General features: G+C 56.5%; 1 protein-coding gene across 9 annotated transcripts in view; it reads right to left on the bottom strand.

The window, feature by feature from the left end:
• The window catches only part of LOC118664243 (junctional adhesion molecule-like), a 62,200-nt gene that overhangs the window by 4,779 nt on the left and 35,636 nt on the right, over positions 1-21,785 (bottom strand). For all 9 annotated transcript variants that reach the window (XM_036324147.1, XM_036324148.1, XM_036324153.1 and 6 more), the window contains 7 exons: positions 18,070-18,131; positions 12,918-13,072; positions 11,402-11,627; positions 7,277-7,389; positions 4,743-4,980; positions 2,005-2,143; positions 389-449 (listed from right to left, as the gene is read on the bottom strand). In XM_036324147.1, the coding sequence (XP_036180040.1) occupies positions 389-449; positions 2,005-2,143; positions 4,743-4,980; positions 7,277-7,389; positions 11,402-11,627; positions 12,918-13,072; positions 18,070-18,131 (994 nt within the window). The remainder of the gene's footprint in view (positions 1-388; positions 450-2,004; positions 2,144-4,742; positions 4,981-7,276; positions 7,390-11,401; positions 11,628-12,917; positions 13,073-18,069; positions 18,132-21,785) is intronic.

Genomic DNA, 21,785 nt, shown 5'->3' with positions numbered 1-21,785 from the left:
CATGCGTTAGGAAGCACCTGCGTGTCACCCCGACACCTGAGCCCACGGCAGGGCAGGTCTGGGTGCCCTTGTCCTGCTCAGAGGGGGCGCAGGGCTGGGCCCGCACCAGGACTGTCTGGCCGGAGTCCAGTGCTCTCTGCTCAGGCGCCCCCCCTCCCCCCACACACACGCTCACACACTGGGCGGCTAGCAGCCCACACCACCCCCGCCGGGGGCTTTAGTCCAGCGGTGAGAGGCCGGAGCCGGGCTCTGTGCCAGCCACTGGCCCACATGCTGAGGCACAGGATGAGTGAGACGCGGGTGCAGGAGCGAGGGCGACATCACCCTGATAGGCACAGGGCTCACCTGGCCTCGCCGGGCACAGCCAAGCGGCAGAGCCTCCTCTTACCTCGGGGGGAGCCTTGTCCCTGTCCTCCAGGCTCTTCACCAGGGCCGTGGACATCCCGGAACTGCAAGGCAGGAGATGCAGGCGGTTAGCGGCCAGGACTGGCCAGTCCAGGTGCCGACAGCGCTTGGGGAAGAGGCACCAGGGCAGGGCTGTTCTCCCTGGACTCCTCCCCAGCTCACCCCGAAGCCCGCAGCGCCTCCCGGTGAGCAGAGAGCGTCCTGAGACCGTGAGGCCGGGCAGCAGCTCCCCCTTCCCCACTGTCACCCCAACTTTCTGTCTGTAGCCATGCAAGTGGGTGCACAGAGCCGGGCGACAGGCTACTTGCTTATCTCCCAGGACCAGGGAGGTGCTGCTGGGCCAGCAGGGGAAGCAGGTCAAAGGCCCAGCCGAGTTACCCCACAAGCACCCCACTGTGCGCTCTGGCCCCTTCCCACTCCTCGGCCTTTGATATCGGCCATTTGCCTTCTGCATTTGCCATTGAATACACTTTTTTCTATTTTGGCCTATTTCCCATTTTCACTCTCTCCCTCTCCCTCTCTTTCTCTCTAAAAATCAGTAAAAATATTTTTTAATCATTTATCTCAGGCATTGAACGGCACCATTATAGTTTGTGCTTAAGATTTATACTCCTTAAAATTTTTTTAAAAATATGTCTTTATTGATTTCAGAGAGGAAAGGAGAGGGAAAGAGAAATAGAAACATCAATGAGAGAAAATCATCGATTGGCTGCCTCCTGCACGCCCCCTACTAGGCATTGAGCCCACAACCCTGGCATGTGCCCTGACTGGGAATCAAACTGTGACCTCCTGGTTCATAGGTTGATGCTCAACTACTGAGCCACACTGGCTGGGCAAGGTTTAGACCAGGGGTGGGCAAACATTTTGACTCGAGGGCCACAATGGGTTCTTAAACTGGACCGGAGGGCCGGAACAAAAGCATGGATGGAGTGTTTGTGTGAACTAATATAAATTCAAAGTAAACATCATTACATAAAAGGGCCGTAGTTTGCCCACGGCTGGTTTAGACTCTGAATTATGCTGCACCTAGACCACCTAGACCAGTGGTTCTCAACCTTCCTAATGCCGCGACCCTTTAATACAGCTCCTCATGTTGTGGTGACCCCCAACCATAAAATTATTTTTGTTGCTATTTCATAACTGTAATTTTGATGCTGTTATGAATCATAATGTAAATATCTGATATGCAGGATGTATTTTCATTGTTACAAATTGAACATAATTAAAGCATAGTGATAAATCACAAAAACAATATGTAATTATATATGTGTTTTCCGATGGTCTTAGGCGACCCCTGTGAAAGGGTCATTCGACCCCCAAAGGGGTCGCGACCCACAGGTTGAGAACCGCTGACCCAGACCACCATTTGTAGAGGAGCTGCTGATCTTTGTAAAACACCCACTCAAAGGAGGCGGGTGTGGGAATGCGCACGGCCTCGGGAGCAGGGCGTGGGTGACTATGCCAAGGACATCTGACACCACATCGTCCACAGAGGACGTTCCCTTTTGAAACAGCCCTTCTGGGAACAGGGCACCGCTCCGGCCCGTCTTCCCTCCCCCCTCGGGGTAGAGGCAGCCTGGCACCACCAGCGGCCTGTACCTCTTACTCCCATGGATCCTCCTCGCAGTCAGGATGAGCACAGGAAGCAGCAGGACAGTGGCGCAGACGATGCCCACGATGATCACCAGATGGTTGCCGCCCAGGACCTCGGGACTGCGGGCCACGGTGGTCACCAGTGCTGGGGAGGGAGGAAGCAGTGGGGGCCTCAGTGCACAGGAAAGGGCTGAGGCCCCCAGTTATAGACGCAGCAGCCACAGCTGGGCAGGAAGTGGGGGAGAAGGCCGACTCCACTCCGCGTTGAAGCACTAGGACTCCTGCAGTCCCTACAGATTGAGAACCAAAGCCTGACGCCCTTGCTTACGGGCGGAGGAGAAGAGATGGCACCTCACCTAGAGCTCCCTTTTGCATGAACAATTCTATCTTAAAACTTGGGTCACAAATGACGTAGACATAACAGACTCTTGGACGCTACTGAGCTTTCTATGGGAAAGTGATTTTGTTTTTTTAAATATATTTTGTTGATTTCAGAGAGGGAGAGAGAGATAGAAACATCAATGATGAGAGAATCACGGATAGGCTGCCTCCTGCACATCCCCCACTGGGGATCAAGCCCACAACCCGGGCCTGTGCCCTGACTGGGAACCAAACTGTAACCTCCTGGTTATAGGGCGACGCTCAGCCCCTGAGCCACACCGGCCGAGGGAAAGTCGTTCTTTTCGAAAGTCTCCGTGCTACAAAGCTCAGCCGCCGGCAGGACGCCACATGAGGCCTTCGGGGCACTTTCCTGCACTCGTTTCCTCATTCATTCTAAACACACAAATACAGGGTCTGGCTTTTGTCCTGGAGGCAACGAGAAGCCGCTGAGAGGACATCGCGATGGGGCTGAGCGCTGGGACCTGTGGCTGCTGCAGGAAGAGGGCACCCCAGCCACCCATGAAGGCAGAGGCCAGTCAGAGGCCTGAGTTCAAGACGGAGATAAAGACACCAGCAGGAAGGCGGCAGGATGGACGGGAAGAAGGCAGATTCAGAGTCAGGCACAGACGACAGGACCGTCCACCGGGTAGACGGGGTCCTCGGAACGGGAAGCAGCGCGTACAACGGGTAGGTGGCAGCATTCATGGCGGGTGGGGGTGAGGTGGGCTGGGAAGAGGTGGCCATGGCTGGATGTCTTGTATTTGAAGGACTTGGGGGGCACTGGGGTGGACCGCACACAGCTCTACAGAGATGGACAGAGATGGACAGACTGTGTCCCACACGGAGTGTGTGGCGTCCAATCCCACGAGGAAAGGGGGCGGGATGTGCCTAGTGCCGTCGGATCGGAGCCAAGTGAGGAGCAGCGGCAGCCAGAATGTGGTGGGCGGAGGAAACGAGACGATGGGCAGTGAGACGAGAGACGTCACACGCAGCCCTGCAGCAAGCACCTCGTCAAACCACACTCCCGATGTGGTCAAGGCTGCACAGCTCTGAACACCCACCATGAGCTGTGCACTGAGTGGGCGCGCTGTGTTCATATCTCAATAAAGCCGTTTTAAGAAAAAGGAAGTGCCCTGGCCGGTGTGGCTCAATGGATAGAGCGTCGGCCTGCGGACCGGAGGGTCCTGGGTTCAATTCCGGTCAAGGGCGCGTACCTCAGTTGCAGGCTCCTCCCCAGCCCAGGCCCTGGTTGGGGCCTTGCAGGAGGCAACCAATCAATGTGTTTTTCTCACATTGATATTTCTCTCTTCCTCTCTCTCTCAAAATCAATGGAAAAATATCCTCGGGTGAGGATTAACAAAAGAAAAAGAAGAAAGCTATAGGATTCGAGCTAAGCAGAGGAACCTGGGGCAGGAGGAACAGGTGAGCATTTATTTACTGAACCTTAGGAGCCACTGACGTGAGGGGGAAGGAGCGGGAAGGCACCTGCGCCCTGGGCTGGAGGCAGGGCAGAGACCGCTGCAGGGACGGGTTGGGAGGTGAACACGCTCCCACTATGGCTGGTCTTTAGTCTGTGACGTTGGGATGAGATTTCGGAGGTGGAGAAGGCCATCTGTCCTGCTTCCCTCTGCAGCTGGGACCCTTTGCTACGGACAAGAAGGTGCCTCCACAGACTTAAGTCCCAGGCCAGGGGCATCAGGTAAGCCCCATCCTGCCTCCAACCCCCCTCCAGCCAACCACAGCCAAGCGCTGAGGGCCCTGGTGCAATGCAGACTCCACAGCCACATCCTGGCTGCTAACTGGGTTAAGGTTTAACTCTAACCCTCACTTAGCAACCTCTCAGTCAACACAACCCAGGCTTTGTCCTCCTCCACACCGGCCTCAATGCCTGTGTTTCCCAGAACACAGCGCCTTTGATCAGAAAACCCCCCCACCTACTTCTGGTTCTGGTGCCTTCCTGTTTCTCTGTTCTTTGCTGCTCCCACCAGCTCAGGGTCCCTTCACCCTCCTCCCCAGAGCACACAGTCAAAACGGTCTGAACTTCAACTCCAGTCCACCTGCATCCCGGACCTTTAAGCTGACAGACGGCGCTGGCCACGGGGAGGCCTGGCAGAGGGCCGGGCTCCCTGAACGTACTGGCTCCTTTTCACTGACCGACCAGCAAGGCCAGAGCTAGGGCGAGGCCCCCAAGCTGCCCAGGGCACCACATTCAAAGAGGCACCAGCCTCAGGGCCGTGCTAGTACGGGGGCAGCACCGCGAGTGACACCTCCTGACGTTTCGCACCCTGAGAGCCCCCCCCCTCACTAGTCCTGGTCCTGCTAACCAGCCTCGCCCCGCCCCGCTCCCCGGCACACCTACACACCTCGGGGCTCCTCCGGAATCACGTGCAGCGCGAAGGTTTTCCTGAAAGTCAGGTTCCCCAGGTGGATGCTGCAGGTGTAGCTTCCTGTGTCGGACACCCGCGCCTCTTGGAGCAGGACGGAGCCGTCGTTGCGCGCTGTGTCCCCCGCCAGGGCGACGCGGCTCTGGAAGCGGCCCCCGCTCTGGGAGTGCCCCCCGGGTCTGCCGCGTGTGGTGTAATAGCGCAGCATCACCTCCTCCTAGAGGCAAAGGGGGGGGCGAATGTGTAAGCAGCACCGGTGTTGTCAGCAAGGACGGCGCGAACACACACGCGTGTGCGGGCCGGTGTCGTCGGGAAGGACACTCCCACGTCACGACAACGGTCCTTGGGAGAGAAGGACGAGGAAATGAGAAGGGGCTTTCGCTTTCCACTCGTCTCCGGGACCAAGAAGTACAGCGCAGCGTCACGCTGCTGCCCTGTCCAGGCGGGCTTCCCGGGAAGTGGCAGCGGGTCGAGCGCTGTGCTCCGGGCTCCCGCCCAGGCCTTCCTCTCGGTTCTGTGAGCGGCGCCTTCCTCAGAGGCTCAGGCTGCACCTCTCGGAGTCACCCTCGCCCCCTCCTCCTTGAACATCTCACCCCTCACCGCGACCTTCCCCGGCACCTCACCCCCAGCCCCTTCCCACCTCCTCGGGCCATTTCTCACCCGGACTCCTCACTGTCTCCCACTTGCTCCCAAGCGGTCCAATCCCAGGAGATGAGTCGTTAGAAACGTAAGTGGCAGCATGTTCCTCCTCTGCAAACCCTCCGATGCGCCTGCACGTCTACAGGCACTTTCCTCGGGGCCCATCGCCCACTTGCTCTCGCGCCTACTTGGGTCACTGCGCTCCAGCCTCACTGACCTCCTCGCTGCCCCTTGAGTCGTGGCCTCAGGGCCTTCGCACGTGCTGCTCTGTACACCTGGACACTCCTCTCCCCAGACATGCACATGGCTCAGTCCCTTCCTTCCTCCGACCTCTGCTCCGATGCCACCTGCTCGGCGAGGCCTCCCTGAGTCCTGTGCAAGCAGCAGCAAGACCCTGCGGCTCCTTCTCCAGGTCTCCTCACTGATGGGCTGCAGCTGCCCCTGCATTAGGTGACTGTGGCTCCCTCCTGCCTGGGAGGGGGGGGGGGGGTCCCGTCAGGGCGAGGCTTTCACTGCACAGCAGATGCCCAAAAGCACTCATTAAATGAGGACGTGTTGGCATTTTTAAAGTAAGGAACATAAACATTCGCATTTTTAAAAGCTTTTAGGAGAAGAAGCGGATGGCTGTACAGACAAAGGCGAATAAAAAGGCCTCGCCCTAACCTCTTACCTCTGTGATTCAAACTCACAGCTCAGAATGTCAACTCTCACCTGTTTGCTGTGGGACTCACTGGTGGCTGACATGTAAGTGCATGACAAGCTCCCAGCGGTGGCCTGAGACTACTCAGACCTCCCCATAGGCCACGCGAGGCCGCCCTTCCTGTCCCTCAGAGCAGAGAGGAATTGAGTGAATTTCAGTGACTTTTTATAGGGATGACCGCTGTCTTAATTTATAAAAGCTAAAACTTGCACGCAGTGTCCGCCTTAACTTATATTAACAGTAATATATTATATTACACAGCAGGGCCCAGGAGCACCTCACCCGCCACAGTGACATCCCTGGTTTTGTGAGCGAACGTGCTGTTTTACAGCTTCAGGGTCCGCAGGACACGCTCCTCGCCCCGGCCCCTGGGAGCGACAGTCCCAGCATCTGCAGCCCCCTGACGACAGGGGGTTCTCTCCACCACATGAGTGGGGCAATGGCGGGCAGAAGGAAACTCACAAAAGTAACCTACATAAGAACACAGTTGTCATTCTTCCCTCCGCCCACAGCTTTCCTGCCTAGGCCACAGAAACCCTGCCTTCTCTCCCAGGAACTCCACAAAGAGAAGAAGGGAGAGAGGGGAAAACGATACACAGTGGCTGAGCCATGCACAGATGCCTCACACGCACCACCTCATACAAGTCTCCACTGCCATACGAGCTATGCATTTCCTCCCCCTCCTCCTCCTCCTCCTCCTCCTCCTCCTCCTCCTCCTCCTTCTCCTTCCTCATTATTTTTTTTTATATTTTTTAATCCTCACCCCAGGATATTTTCCCATTGATTTTTAGAGAGAGTGGAAGGGAGAGGGAAAGACAGAGAGAAACATTGATATGAGAGAAACACATTGATTGGTTGCCTCCTGCACGCACCCTGACTGGGGCCCAGGCTGGGGAGGAGCCTACAACCGAGGTATGTGCCCTTGACCAAAATCGAACCTGGGACCCTTTGGTCCACAGGCCAATGCTCTATCCACTGGGCCACATCAGCTAAGGTTCCTTCTTCATTATCTTATCATATTCATTAGAGTTATTTTTCCCACCAAAAAGCTGAAGTGGCCCAGCCAAGTGGCCCAGGCATGTCACCACATGGCACCGGATGCCTAGATTCCCCCACTGTCCTGATACTGCCAACCAGGGGCTCCTACCACACCGAGGCGGTCCCTCCTCCTTACCTTGGCATGCTTCCCTGGTGAGAACGTCCAGTCGACCTTGGTCATGAGCTTCTCTTCCGTGCTCTGGAAAGCACAGCCCATCGGAGCTGAATCACCCACATGGACCGTGAGCTCTGGGGATAAGAGGATAAATCAGGTCAAACCCAAGATACAATCAGTAGAGGCCATAGAACTTCTAGAAGAGATAACATGTAGCCGAAGATTCTCCACAGTAAGGTCAACATTACCAACCAACACTACACACATCCTCTCCACGGACGGCCCAGATGGTCCGGATGGACCACGAATTCAGAAGCCTCCCCTCACACCACATGGTGCTCCCAAGGAAGAGGGCCCCTCCAGCCACCCATGCACATCAAGGCGAGAGTCCTGTTGTCTTCCTACGACAAACACTTCCTGGTCTTCAGTTCCCTTCTCCCTCACATGGGCCCCACTCCACTTCAAGTTCCTACTGAAGACAGTACAAGAAAGCATGAAGGCCACCACCTTCTGCCCACCTCCTGAGGTTCCCACATCTGCTTCGCATAAACAGGAAGTGGGAAGGTACAACACTCTCATTCTTATACATATACTAGAGGCCCGGTGCACAAATTTGTGCACAGGCAGGGTCCGGTCAGCCCAACCCAATCAGGGCTGATTGAGCCAGGCTGGCGGGGGGGAGGGGCCACAGGCAGTTGGCTGGTGGCCCTGCCCCCTGGTCGAACTCCAAGTTGAAGTCCCGGTGGAGGGGACAATTTGCATATTAGCCTTTTATTATCTACACTAATAAAAGACAAAGATGCTAATTGACTGCACCTTCACTACGCCCACCAGCCAATCAGACAAGTATGCAAATTAACCCAACAAAGATGGCAGTTAATTTGCATACACAGGGGCCCAGTGAAGAGTGAAGACAGTGTAGAAGGAATCCAAGCACTGCAGAAGGGAGCCAAGCGGCGGAGAAGGGAACGGATCAGAGGCAGCAGAGACGGGAGGGAGCGAGGCAGCAGACACGAGAGGGAGGTGAAGCAGAGGACACGGGAGGGAGCCGAGGCAGCGGGGAAGGGAGGGAGCGAAGCCCGCCTCCGGCTTTGCTCCCTTCTCTGCTTCGCTCTGGCCTCAGGAAGCCCTGTTCTTGCAGGAATCTTCCTGCAACGGGCCTCTAGAATAGGATAACCCCCTGCACCCGGCTGAAGAACGGAGTCACAGGTGCCTCTCCTCTACTTCCTTTCTTTCTACAAGTTGCCTTAGGACTTGCTTAGGACAGTTCTGGCTACAGAGCAGGTCACAGGACTCCTTACTAATTAGGCCAAGACAACAGACAGTTTTCCTCTGGATGTTGTTTCTGTTTCACTCCCTGCCCCACCCTCCAGCCTGCTCCCACTTCCCCTGCTTCTGGCTTTGCAAGTCCTGGGCTCCTCTTCTGCTTATTCTGTGAGCAGCTGACCCCATCACATGTGTACTTTGTAAATCATTGCAAGAGGCCCTTGGAAAAGAAAACAACGAGGAAGATGTGCTGATTTTTTCGATGCTGCCCTACCCAAATCAAACACAAAGCCAGTGAAGAAAGGGAAGGGAGGGTGGTGCTCAGGGAGGCACGAGCCCAGGTCTTAACTGGACAAAGCTCCTTCCAAAGAGCACTAGCGAAGTTCAGGAAGGAGCAAACAGCGCACAGCCGACCTCTCCACCCGTTCCCCTCGGAGAACGAGCTTCCTGCCCAGCAGGACAAATGCAGAACGAGAGCGAAGCCAACGAAAACATTATGAACTCGAAACTCTGCAGAGGGAATTGTTTTGAAAGTCATAAAAATTCACTCCAAAGAACACCAGGAGAGGAGGCAACGGCCTCGAATGCTAGCCACGCGTTACAAACTGACCTCTAGCTCGGCTGGCGTGGCTCCGTGGCTAAAGCGTCGACCTCTGAACCAGGAGGTCTCGGTTCGATTCCCGGTCAGGGCACATGCCAGGGTTGTGGGCTCAATCCCCATGGGGAGTGCAGGAGGCAGCCGATCAATGATTCTCTCTCATTGATGTTTCTCTCTCTCTCCCTCTCCCTTCCTCTCTGACATCAATAATAAAAATGTGTATATTTTTAAAACTGAACTGTTTCTTAAAGGCAATAATAATAGTGAACCCTCTGAATCCTCCCAATGCAGCGGGCACATGGGAGGCACCCATGTGTAGCCTGTGACTGGGCATTACAATACTTGGAGCTACTCACTCGGACCCTCCCCATGCACAGAGGGTGAACCTGAGAGGCCAGCACCGCCTGAGTGGGCGCACGCCCAGCTTTCACTCCCTCACTCCACACCTCAGAGCGGAAGGACGGCCGCCCCAGAGCAGCCGAACAGGAGCTGGCATTGTTTTCATTTGTAAGAATATTGTCTATAGTGTTGAAATAAGAGCAGTGAAAAAAGAACTAAAGCCCTAGAATCAGGAAAATGACAAGCTGAAGGGCCCCTTGGTGGAGAAAATCAGAGCCACCGCACAGACGGGGCTTCCAGGGAAGAGGAGGGCGGCACGGGCCGCGGGGCGAGGGGCTGGGTCTCCTCCCGTCGGCGCGAGGGGAAAGCAGACGCAGCCCCGGGGACATCTAACTACCCCACAGACGTCCCCGCCGTGCGGACGGATTCAACGCCCGGAGTCGCTCCTTCTGGTTCGTCCCTCTGCGTTTCTTCTAAACAGGAAAAGGCCCCGCTTGGTGGGCCACACTTGTGTGGACACGTGTTGGGGCGTGGCATCAGAGACAGAGCAGACAGCATGGCCCCGAGGCAAGCCCAGGGGACACGGGCAGCTGACTGCTGTCCTCTTCCCAGAGGGCCATAGCTTGGGAATCAGAAAAAGGACAATTGGAGAAAAGTGAAATAAATAAATACAGACATAAATAAACTAGGAGAGAGGCCAGAAGCTACCGTCTACAGCTCCAGTTTCCAGACGCCAAACTCCAGTGAGGGGCACATTCAAGAATCTCATTCATTCATAAGTGTTTGTTGATCGCTCCCTCTGTGCCCGTCAGGGGACAAAAGGAGCCGGTCAGGGCTGGTAAGGGGACAAAAAACACAGACCCAGGTGACCGGGGCAGACACAGCTGAGCAGGGATGAGCGTCTCCAGCGGGAGGCGGGGTGGCGGGAGGAGCTCTCTAAAGGAGGGTCCCAAACCAGCCGGATGGGGGCGGAGGAGCACACTCCAGCGCCCCAACTAGTTCCTGAGGCCGCAGACCAGACGTCTCCTGTCTCACACTTGCAAAAACTGTGCAGAATTCTGGGGTTTCCAAACCTTTTAAAGCAGAATTCTTTCTTCAAACAAAATCTTACCTGGCGGCCCCATAATAAATCAGGAACAAGATAAGGGCTGAGTGTGCAGGGGAGGTGAGAGCGTGAGGTCCTACCTGGCCAGGCCCTCCATCCGCCCTCCCTGCTCTCATCCTTTGAGCGCCCCCAGGCTCCACAGAGCAGCTCTCACACCACCATCTACTGAAGCCACTCGCTCCCAAAGAAGTTAGGGAAACTGCTCGCGCCCCGCATGCCCCGAGCGCTGCCTGCAGGACCCACACACCGCGGCATCAGCGTGGGAAGGCAGGAAGGGTGGGCGCAGTGAAAAGGGCATGTCAGAGGCCACAGGATCAAGCGCTGGGTCTGGCGTTTACTAAACATGGGGCGGAAGCCGCACTGGGCCTCTCTGAGCCTGTGAGTGGAAGGAATGCACTTCCCCCGCAGCACTTTCAGGAGCATGAAAGATTCTAAACTAATAATGTCGGTCAGCCTCGTTTTATTTATTTTTTAAATATATATTATTATTTCGGAGAGGAAGGCAGAGGGAGAGAGAGAGAAAAACATCAATGCTGAAAGAGAATCATGGGTTGGCTGCCTCCGGCACACCCCGTACTGGGGATTGAGCCCACCACCTAGGTTTGTGCCCAGACTGGAGTCAAACTCGGGACCCTTCAGTCGCAGGCCCACACTCTATCCACTGAGCCAAGCCGGCTAGGGAATTCCTCCTCGCTCTAACTGGAGAGCACTCCTGACTGCAGGCTCCTGCTGTGGTGAGCACGGAGCCCGGGGCTGGCATCTACCACAACATCCGGCCCCTGCCCGGTTCGCCCTCATGTCTCCAGCCCCGCCTCCCCTCTGAGCGGGGGCCACGCACCTCGGGGCTCCTCTGGCAGCACGTGCAGCGCCACCTCGGTTTTGAACACGCGGCTCTCCAGTTCCAGGCGGATCTCGCAGGTGTAGGTTCCCTGGTCAGCCTCCTGCACGTCTCGGAGCAGGAGAGAGCCGTCGTTGTGCGAGAGGGCCCCCGCCAGGCGCGCCCGGGTCTGGAAGCGCCCCACCGGCACGCTGAGGTTGGCGTAATAGTACAGCACGTACTCGACCTGGAGGGCACGGCATCAGGGGCCCGAGTCAGCTGATGTGAACATTTTCTTATTCTTTTTTTGCAATTTATTTTTTATGGATTTCAGAGAGGAAGGGAGAGGCAGAGATAGACACATCAATGATGAAAGAGAATCATTGTTCAGCTGCCTCCTGCACACCCCACACTGGGGATCAAGCCTGAAACCCCAGCATGTGCCCTTGGCTGGAATCGAACCCAGGACCCTTCAGTCCACAGGCTGATGCTCTATCCACTGAGCCCACCGGCCAGGGCGAGAGTGAAATATTTTGAGTGGGATTCAAACATCATCATGTGCCAGGAAGCATCTCACGTGCACACGCTCCATGGCTCACAGAGAGCTGGATGGAGAAAGAGGGGCCACACCTTTCGGCCCTGGCCTTGGGGGTGAAATGCAGCACCCACTCTGAAGATCGCTCTGGGGGTTCAGACTCAGCTCGTGGGAACCACCTCCCATCTTCACCCGTCTTCTGCCACAGCCCTGGGAGCAGCTGGCAATCGGAGGCATGATGGGGGCTGTCACTTGCCCGTCTGCCCCCCTCTTGGCAGCTTCCAGTGAGGCGCGAGGAGTCATCAACAGGAAGTGCCGCACAGGCCGGAGGGACAGGCCTGGGGATTCTCATCTCTACTTACACATGGGACATCCCTCCCGTAACACTAAGCAGCCATGAGCATTGCAGTGAGCGTAGCATTCTGGGAATAACATGTCCTGAGCTTCAAAAATAATATTTCATTTGCAAACCTTGGGAGCTTGTTGTTAATAACATGCTAGTAGGACATTTTCCCCAAGTGATCCTGGCATAGAAGCATCTCCGCAGAAGCTCTGCTTCCTGCTCCAAAGAGCCCACAAAACCTCCTCCGCAGCTGTGCTGCACCTGCCCACCCCCACGGGGCACACAGCTGGGAAGGAGGCCGAGAGATTCTCCCGCACATACATGCTGAGGTCACAACCGACTGTGCAGACCAACTCACTCCCCCCACCCACCCACCCACCCAGGCACCCGCGCTGCTCCACGGAGGGCAACACTGAGAAAACAAACTGAAACGTATGTGCACGCCTCCCATGAGCTCCCAATGATGACCTCAGCTTCCTCACAGAGGGAGGCGGACGCGCAGCGAGGCTGGACGTCCAGGCGGAGAGGGGTCCTGGCGCGCTCCAGAGCCCGAGCTCCTGAACACTCACCTCATGGCCCCTGGAGACCTGGCCCCCCCTCCCTCGCGTCCCGACCCCGGGCAAGGCTCCCACAGCTCGGCCCTGTGTCCTCCTCGTCACCTGGGCGTGCTCCTGGGGTGAGAATGTCCAGTCGACCTTGGTCACGCGTTTCCCTTCCACGCTCTGGAACGCGCAGCCCAGCAGGGCAGGCTCACCCGCGTGCACGGTCAGCTCCAGGGAGGACACGATCAGGTCATTCAGGCCCAAGAAATAGCCTGCAGAAGCCAAGGCAAGAGGAGGCGCCGTTAGGAAAGCGCCCCGGACGACACAGATCAGTGTTCATCACCAAGGGCCACACCTCCCTCCCAGGCGGCCCAACGGGGACAGTAAGCTGAGGCCCTCGCTTATTAGCCTCTAGTTACCATAGGGATCAGGTAAGGGCTCTGCGACCGCCACACTCCACACACGCTACCTGGCCTCCTCCTACCTGGCCCTTCCCCGTTCCCAGAACCCCTCCCCAATCCCCCCCCACCCCACCCCCGCACTTCCTTTCCAAAGAAAGAAGAGAAACCCTGAGGTCCCTGCTGTCGGAGGTATTTAAACGCCTACGCACAGGAACGATGTCCCTTGTTCTCGGTTCCCCATCTGAAAAACGACTCCCAGGTGCTTTCCCTTCCCTCCTGTTTGCTCTGTTCTTTGGTTCCTTCACAAAAGCTCATCTCTGCATTCGCCGCTGCTTCTGGCTGCCCTGCGTGCGGGCCCTCGGAATCAGGCCAGAGCAGGGCATGGCTCTCCCTTGCATGGCTCTCCCTTGCATGGCCTTTGTGTCCACCTCCTCCCAGGCCCCTGCCCCAGCCCTGCCAGCAGCCCTGGCTCCCAGCCTCCGGGGCTTGGCACGCACGGTACCAGCCCACTATCCCTGCACCTGCTCCAGTCATTCCTCTTTTCACTACAAGGGAGAACCGTTTGATGGATATTCCTGTTTTCAGAAGATATGCTCTGTTTTCACAAAAAAGAGACAACCTTGTCAAGAAAGACACCTTTAGAGATGATGCTGATGGGAAGGGGGGGTGCTGGGGAGAGGGGAAGGGATTGAGGAGCACCGATTGGCAGTTACAGAACAGTCCTGGGGATGGGAGGTACCCACAGGGAACAGTCAGTAATCTATCTATATAAAACCCTAATATGCAAATGGACCGAACACTGGAACAACCAAACAACCAAAGAGCCGGTTGCTATGATGTGTGCTGACCACCGGGGGCGGGGGCACATGCGGAACATGGCAGGCATTGGCAGCAGGCAGCAGAGCATGGAACATGGTGGCCGTCAGCCATGGCAGGATGGAGGAGCAGGTGAGTGGGGCGGGGGGGGGGGGGACCAGACCAAGGCAGGGCGCTGGTTGCTGTGATCGGGGTGAGCCTCTGGTGATTACTGAAAATTCTTTGCTCCCGTGAGCCGGCCCCACCCAGCGCTCACACCTACTGCCAGCGCTGGCCCTGCTCGCACCCACTGCTGACGCCAACCCCAATCGCTCTCTGCCTGTCAGCTGGTGCAAGCGAGCGGCAGTGGGAGTGGGGCTGCCGGCAGACAGGGGCCTGGGGGCCACAGCAGGAGGGGCCAGACAGGGTGCGGAGGGTGGGCCGAGACCCGCCCCTGTGCCCACCACAGCCTCACGGCCCACAGTTCCTTTTAAGGTGCACAAATTTGTGCACTGGGCCCCTAGTATTGTAATAACTGTGTAGGGGCCAGGTGGGCACTGGGAAGATCGGGGGGCACACGTCCTAAAATGTATGACTGTCTGAGCACAATGCTGTAAACTACAACTGAAAGATGAAATTTAAATTAAAGAGAAAAGTAAAAGAAAGACAAGGTGAGATACTGGCCAGTTTCTATCAGAGAAGAGCCAAGAGCACACGCGGGGAATGAAGACTGTGTGGGCTTTTCATCCACGTTGCAGCCGAGGCTGAGTGCTGCTGCCCTGCTAATAGCCGGCACACAGTGGGGGGACACAGACAGCGGGCACACAGTGGGGGGACACAGACAGCGGGCACACAGTGGGGGGACACAGACAGCGGGCACACAGTGGGGGGACGGAGATAGCGGGCACACAGTGGGGGGACACAGACAGCGGGCACACAGTGGGGAAGAAGGAGACAATGGGCACACAGTGGGGAGACAGAGACAGCGGGCACACAGTGGGGAGACACAGACAGCGGGCACACAGTGGGGAGACGGAGATAGCGGGCACACAGTGGGGAGACAGAGACAGCGGGCATACAGTGGGGAGACGGAGACAGCGGGCACACAGTGGGGAAGAAGGAGACAATGGGCACACAGTGGGGAGAGGGAGACAGCGGGCACACAGTGGGGAGAGGGAGACAGCGGGCACACAGTGGGGGGACACAGACAGCGGGCACACAGTGGGGAGAGGGAGACAGTGTGCACACAGTGGGGGGACACAGACAGCGGGCACACAGTGGGGAGAGGGAGACAGCGGGCACACAGTGGGGAGAGGGAGACAGTGGGCACACAGTGGGGAGAGGGAGACAGCGGGCACACAGTCGGGAGAGGGAGACAGTGTGCACACAGTGGGGGGACACAGACAGCAGGCACACAGTGGGGAGAGGGAGACAGTGGGCACACAGTGGGGAGAGGGAGACAGCGGGCACACAGTGGGGAGAGGGAGACAGTGTGCACACAGTGGGGGGACACAGACAGCGGGCACACAGTGGGGAGAGGGAGACAGCGGGCACACGAGGGCCACAGTGGGGAGAGGGAGACAGCGGGCACACAGTGGGAGAGGGAGACAGTGGGCACACAGTGGGGGGACACAGACAGCGGGCACACAGTGGGGAGAGGGAGACAGCAGGCACACAGTGGGGAGACGGAGACAGCGGGCACACAGTGGGGAGAGGGAGACAGTGTGCACACAGTGGGGAGACGGAGACAGCAGGCACACAGTGGGGAGAGGGAGACAGCGGGCACACAGTGGGGAGAGGGAGACAGTGTGCACACAGTGGGGGGACACAGACAGCAGGCACACAGTGGGGAGAGGGAGACAGCGGGCACACAGTGGGGAGAGGGAGACAGCGGGCACACAGTGGGGAGAGGGAGACAGTGTGCACACAGTGGGGGGACACAGACAGCAGGCACACAGTGGGGAGAGGGAGACAGCAGGCACACAGTGGGGAGACGGAGACAGCGGGCACACAGTGGGGAGAGGGAGACAGTGTGCACACAGTGGGGGGACACAGACAGCAGGCACACAGTGGGGAGAGGGAGACAGCAGGCACACAGTGGGGAGACGGAGACAGCGGGCACACAGTGGGGAGAGGGAGACAGTGGGCACACAGTGGGGGGACACAGACAGCGGGCACACAGTGGGGAGAGGGAGACAGTGTGCACACAGTGCGGAAGACGTAAAAGGAAACGTGGACTCTGGACCCTCTGCAGAGAATTACTTAGAAAGAAATCAAAATGAGCTCCCAAAACAGTCTGCATCTTCCTGTCAGGAAGAACTGGGCAAGTCTGCGTGTGGGTGGCGCTGTACGGAGGGACTGTGATTTCTCATGGAGCAGGCTGTGTGCAGGTAAAATGAGGTTGGTAGGAAGGCAAGAGCAGCAGCCTACGCACAGGGAAGCTTAGAGCTGCCACGTACTCTCTGTAGAGAAATGGCTGAGGAAACGGAGACTTTCTAAGGGGGAAGCTCCCCGCCCGGGCACGAACCCACCAGCCAGTAACACAGAGGGCGGCCTCCTTAGGCTGCTGGGCAGCCCCTGGGAAATGGCTGCAGAACCTCTGAAAGTGCTTAAAACCCCGGAGAAAAGCTCTCTGATGCATACACTTCGTGTGTGCGCGCGCGTGCGCGTGCACATGTGCACTTTACGTGTGTGTGTACATGTGCCCATGCATGTGTGCATGTGTGTGTGTGTCCACGTGTGTCCATGTGTGTGCACGTGCACCCTATTGCCTGGAACTAGAGCAAAGGCGGTTCTTTCATGTACCTGCTGAGTTCGAGTTTGGGTCACCATCCCAGTTACAAACACTGAGAATGAGAAAAAGCAAAGGCCATGGGAGCAGGGCCTGGTCGTCTGTTCTCACAGAGACACCAGGGACCGTGAGAAAGACGGGCCGCGACGAGAAGGTGGGATATGAGACCCTGAGAAAGGCGGGACGCGATGGGAAGGTGGGACATGGGACCCTGAGAAAGACGGGACACGACAGGAAGGTGGGACATGGGACCGTGAGAAAGACGGGCCGCGACGGGAAGGTGGGACATGGGACCGTGAGAAAGACGGGCCGTGACGGGAAGGTGGGACATGGGACCCTGAGAAAGACGGGCCGCGACGGGAAGGTGGGACATGGGACCCTGAGAAAGACGGGCCGCGACGGGAAGGTGGGACATAAGACCCTGAGAAAGACGGGCCGCGAGGGAAGGTGGGACATGGGACCGTGAGAAAGACGGGACGCGATGGGAAGGTGGCACTTGAGACGGGCAAGGGCACCGGAGCTCTCGGCACCTGCAGCAGGGAGGCCGTTGTGGCGGAGGCAGCCCGCAGGCGTGGGGACCTGGAGGACAGGCGCCTCGGGCAGGCGGGGGAGAGGCTCCAGGCACAGAAACCACCCAAACCAGGAGGAGCTGGGTGTGTCTGAGGAGCCACAGAAGGCTACCCTGGATGAAGCACGAAGCAACGACAGGGATTCTGGGACTTTCTTCGGTGATTTCATTTCCTGATCTGACACCAGCGGTGAATTTAAAGATGACAATTTGAGCTCTGGCTGGTGTGGCTCAGTGGACAGAGCGTCGGCCTGTGAACCAACGGGTCCCGGGTTCGATTCCGGTCAAGGGCACATACCTTGGTTGCAGGCTCCTCCCCGGCCTGGGCCCTGGTCAGGGCTCATGCAGGGGGCAGCCAATCGATGTGTTTCTCTCACATCGACATTCCTCTGTCTCTCCCTCTCTCTTTCACTCTCCCTAAGAATCAATGGGAAAAAATCCTCGGGTGAGGATTAAAAATAAAAAATAAATAAAAAGATGCCGATTTGAAGGGCAGGAGGAGGGAGGTTTCTCTGTATCACACAGGAAGGAGCCTGGACCTTCCAGGACAGACAGCGGCTTCTGAAACCACGGTCCCCACTGACGGTGCCGCTCCAGCTTAGGGTTTCCATTTCCAGCAAACCGAGGGGAAACGGAACCCCCCGACGGCTGTTCCGCTGCTCAGGGGGCCTGTAAGAAATGACACGCCCCCGCCCGCCGCCGGCCTCCACTCACCCAGCAGCACTGGCCTCAGGCTGAGGCGCAGGAGGCAGAGCACGCCGCTCTCCATCTTCAGCCTGAAGAGAAACGGGAAGAGTCAGGACACAGTTCCAAGAGAAGTTCACTCACGTCACCCCACAGCGAGACCCACGTCACCCCACAGCGAGACCCCCGGCGCCCCCACAGTGAGACTCACGTCACCCCCACAGCGAGACCCCCGGCGCCCCCACAGCGAGACCCCCGGCGCCCCCCAGGCTCTGGGCGCAGCGCGGAGGGGAGACAGGAGCGGCTGTGTGGGAGCCAGAGGCGTAAAGCAGCCAACAGCGAACAACAGGGCGGCGGGGGGGGGGGGTGGGGGGGGGGCTGCCGCCAGGCCTGGGAGTCACTGGGCTGCCTTAGTTGAGCTGGAAGGGCAGATGGGATGAAAGTTGCTTTTCAAGAGAAAAAAAGCACATGGTTTGAGAATGCCCTGGCGAGGACAACCCTGGACATTCATTCTACAGCCTGAGTTTCACCTGGACAAGACGACGGGACGCTCAGCCTGAAATTAACGTGGCCACCTTTAAACCGATGAAGGCCGCCCAGGCCTCAGACAGAGCTGGGAGACTCTGTAGCCGGGTGCGGGATCACTCAGCCCGATGGCACAGAAGCCACAGGAAGGAACGCCTTCCGCTTTCTCTGTGAAGCTCCTCAGACAGGGCCGCCTGCACAGAACGAGAGCTGGGCAGCCCGGCCGGTGTGGCTCAGCTGGTTGGAGCATCGTCCCATAGATGTTTCTCTCTCACATCGCTGTTTCTCTCGCTAAAGTCCATAAACAGCCCTTGCCAGTATGGCTCAGTGGATAGAACATCGGCAAGGGTCTCGGGTTCGATTCCGGTCAAGGGCACATACCTCGGTGGCAGGCTTTTCCCCGGCCCGGACTCTGGTTGGGGCTCCTGCAGGAGGCAACCAATCGATGTGTTTCTCTTCCATGGATGTTCTCTCTCTTTCCCTTTCTCTTCCACTCTCTCTAAAAACCAATGGAAAACTATCCTCAGGTGAGGATTAAAAAAAAAGATCTAAAACAGTCCTTACCTGTATTCTAATCAACCACAGCTCCACAAGGAGCACCAGGGTCAAACTGTCCGAGAAGATCCGACCTGGTCCCAACTCCGAAGAGAAGTCAGGTGAAACCCTGAACCCCGATCCTCACCTATCACACTGGCTGCTAATGCAGGGACCAGCGCTGATAAAGTCACCGTGCTTTGAAGAAGATAAAGCATAACCACAGAAGACCCCATTCTTTCTAACCTGAAAGGCAGTAGTCTGTAGCTTTCAGGGGAGAGGATGGGGGTAGAGCATCTACCTTTAGAAGAATAGCAAATAATTCCTTTAAATGAACTGGGAACGTGTGAGTTTCCATTTCTGAATCCCAGCCCGCAATGTCGATGATGACGACACCGACTCAGATCCACCAGAAGTGACGGTAAGTTTCCCCGAGCACAAGTACCTCTAGGCAAACACAGGCCCCTCAAGGTCACCACAGCCCTATTCCTGCTCCGTGACACCCACCTCACCCCCCACCCACGGTGAGCATGATAAAGGGGTCCCTTCACAGCATGCCATGCCTGTGGCACATCACCCTGGGGCCTCCTCAGAGTTCTGGATGAATTATTCTCCAGGGAGCTGTGCTCCGCCCCTGCCCGGCAAGCAGCTTCCGGAAGCTCCCACACACCACACCACCTGCACGGAGAGGTGGTGCTCGATGTACGTGACTAACACCAACCACACTCCCTCCACGCGACTGAGGGCAGGCCCACACGGGTAAGGCGACAGCTGCCAGAAAGACCATCAGCTGGAAATCACCTTAGTTCCCTGCAACTGCACCCCGCTACTGTCAGGGGACACCAGCAACCTCCAAAAGACCCCGAATCTGATCCCCAAACTCAAGTCGCCCAGAGCCACGCCCAAACCATTTTCAAACAATCCCTAGGAACTGGGAAAACCATCTGATGAATAACAGAGCCATTTTCAGTTCTAAATACTCAAATGCATCACTCGCTGTGTAAATGAACAGAGAAGCAATGACTCAATGAAGGGGGAAAAGCACAAAATGAATTTTTAAAAAATTATTGTCCCAGGTCAGATCTTCCATTAACTAATTCTTTGATTTTGGGAAATCACTCAATTTACCTACGTCTCTTCCTTCACAGTAAAGGCCCGGACTTTTTTCATTGTTGTTAATCCTCACTCAAGGATATTTTTTCCATTGATTTTTAAAGAGAGTGGAAGGGGGGAAGGGAGAAAGAGAGAGAGAGACATCAATGTGAGAGAGACGCATTGATCAGTTGCCTCCTGCAGGTGCCCCAACTGGGGCAACCATGGTCAGGGATAGAACTGCAACCCAGGTACATGCTCTTGGCCGGGGATCGAACCCGTGACCCTTTGGTGCAAGCGCCAACATTCCAACTACTGAGCCACACAGCTAGGGCAAAGGCTCGGACGCTTTCACCCCCCTAGTTGGTATAACACCACACTAGACATCAGTACTCGATATGCAATAAACTAGAGAGCGTTCCTCGCCAGGTATTTAACACTCACAGCAGCCCTATGAGGTTTTACAGGTGAGGAAGCTAAGGCGAAGACTGGTGAGTGACTTGCCTGCTAACACATACCAAGCGGCAGAACCAGGATTCAAGCGCTGCACCTCCATGTCTGGGAGAGGAACCAACTCCCGGCTTCAATGCTGTCCCACCCTCTCCCCCTCGTTAACTGGCTCATCGTTCAGACCTCGGGTTAAATGTCACTTCCTCGGGGAACCCTCTCCGGAGCGCCCTTCCCAGCTCAGATGCCTGGGCCCAGGTGTTTTTTTGTTTTGTTTTTCTGTTTCTATTCTGTTGTTTTTAATAATTCTTTACTGTTGAAAGTGTTACATATGTCCCCTTTTTCCTCCATTGACCCCTTCCAGCCTGCCCCCACCCCTGCCCCAGGCCCTCACCACCCCACTGTGTCCATGGGCCATGCATAGATGCATACAAGGTCTTTGGTTGATCACCTCCCACCCACCCGCCCTCCCCCGCCTTCCCTCTGAGATCCCGCACTCTGTTCCCTGCTCCCATGTCTCTGGGTCCCCTCCGTCCATCAGTTTATTTTGTTCATTAGATTCCTCATGTGAGTGAGATCATGTGATACGTGTCTTTCTCTGACTGACTTAGTTCACTCAGCATGATACTCTCCAGGCCCCTCCATGCTGCCTCAATAGGCCCAGGTTTTAATAGCGCTGTTGGTCACTCCTCCAGGCATCAGCCACCGTTCTGATGATCTGGTGCTGTGCCTGCTTGTTTGATTAAAGTCTTGCTCCCCAGCCGCACCCATCCAAGACCGTACGCTCCAGGAGGCCAGAGCTGTGCTGTGTGCCGCCCCTCCACAGTGCCCGCAGGGGAAGGCCAAGGTGGGGCCGGTGGCCACTGTCCCAGGAGGCAGTGGCACAGGGCCAGGAACACACTAGTCAAGTGTCAACATCTAGTTAGTTGGCAATTACTCAGAAATTCCTATCACATATACAGGTGTCCCAAAAACGTATGCACACTGACTTCTATTCCATTTTGAAAAGGAAATGTATTTTAATAAATGCTGCCTTTATAATTATTCAAAGTGTGTGTGTATATATATATAATACATATATATATATATATATATATATATATATATTCACACACATATGTATATGATAGGAATTTATTTTTTCTCTT

The sequence above is a fragment of the Myotis myotis genome, unplaced genomic scaffold (assembly GCF_014108235.1).
Source record: "Myotis myotis isolate mMyoMyo1 unplaced genomic scaffold, mMyoMyo1.p scaffold_m19_p_10, whole genome shotgun sequence".
NCBI classification, from domain to species: domain Eukaryota; kingdom Metazoa; phylum Chordata; class Mammalia; order Chiroptera; family Vespertilionidae; genus Myotis; species Myotis myotis.
The sequence above is the reverse complement of the archived record's forward strand: the minus strand, read 5'-3'. Positions and strand labels throughout refer to the sequence as shown.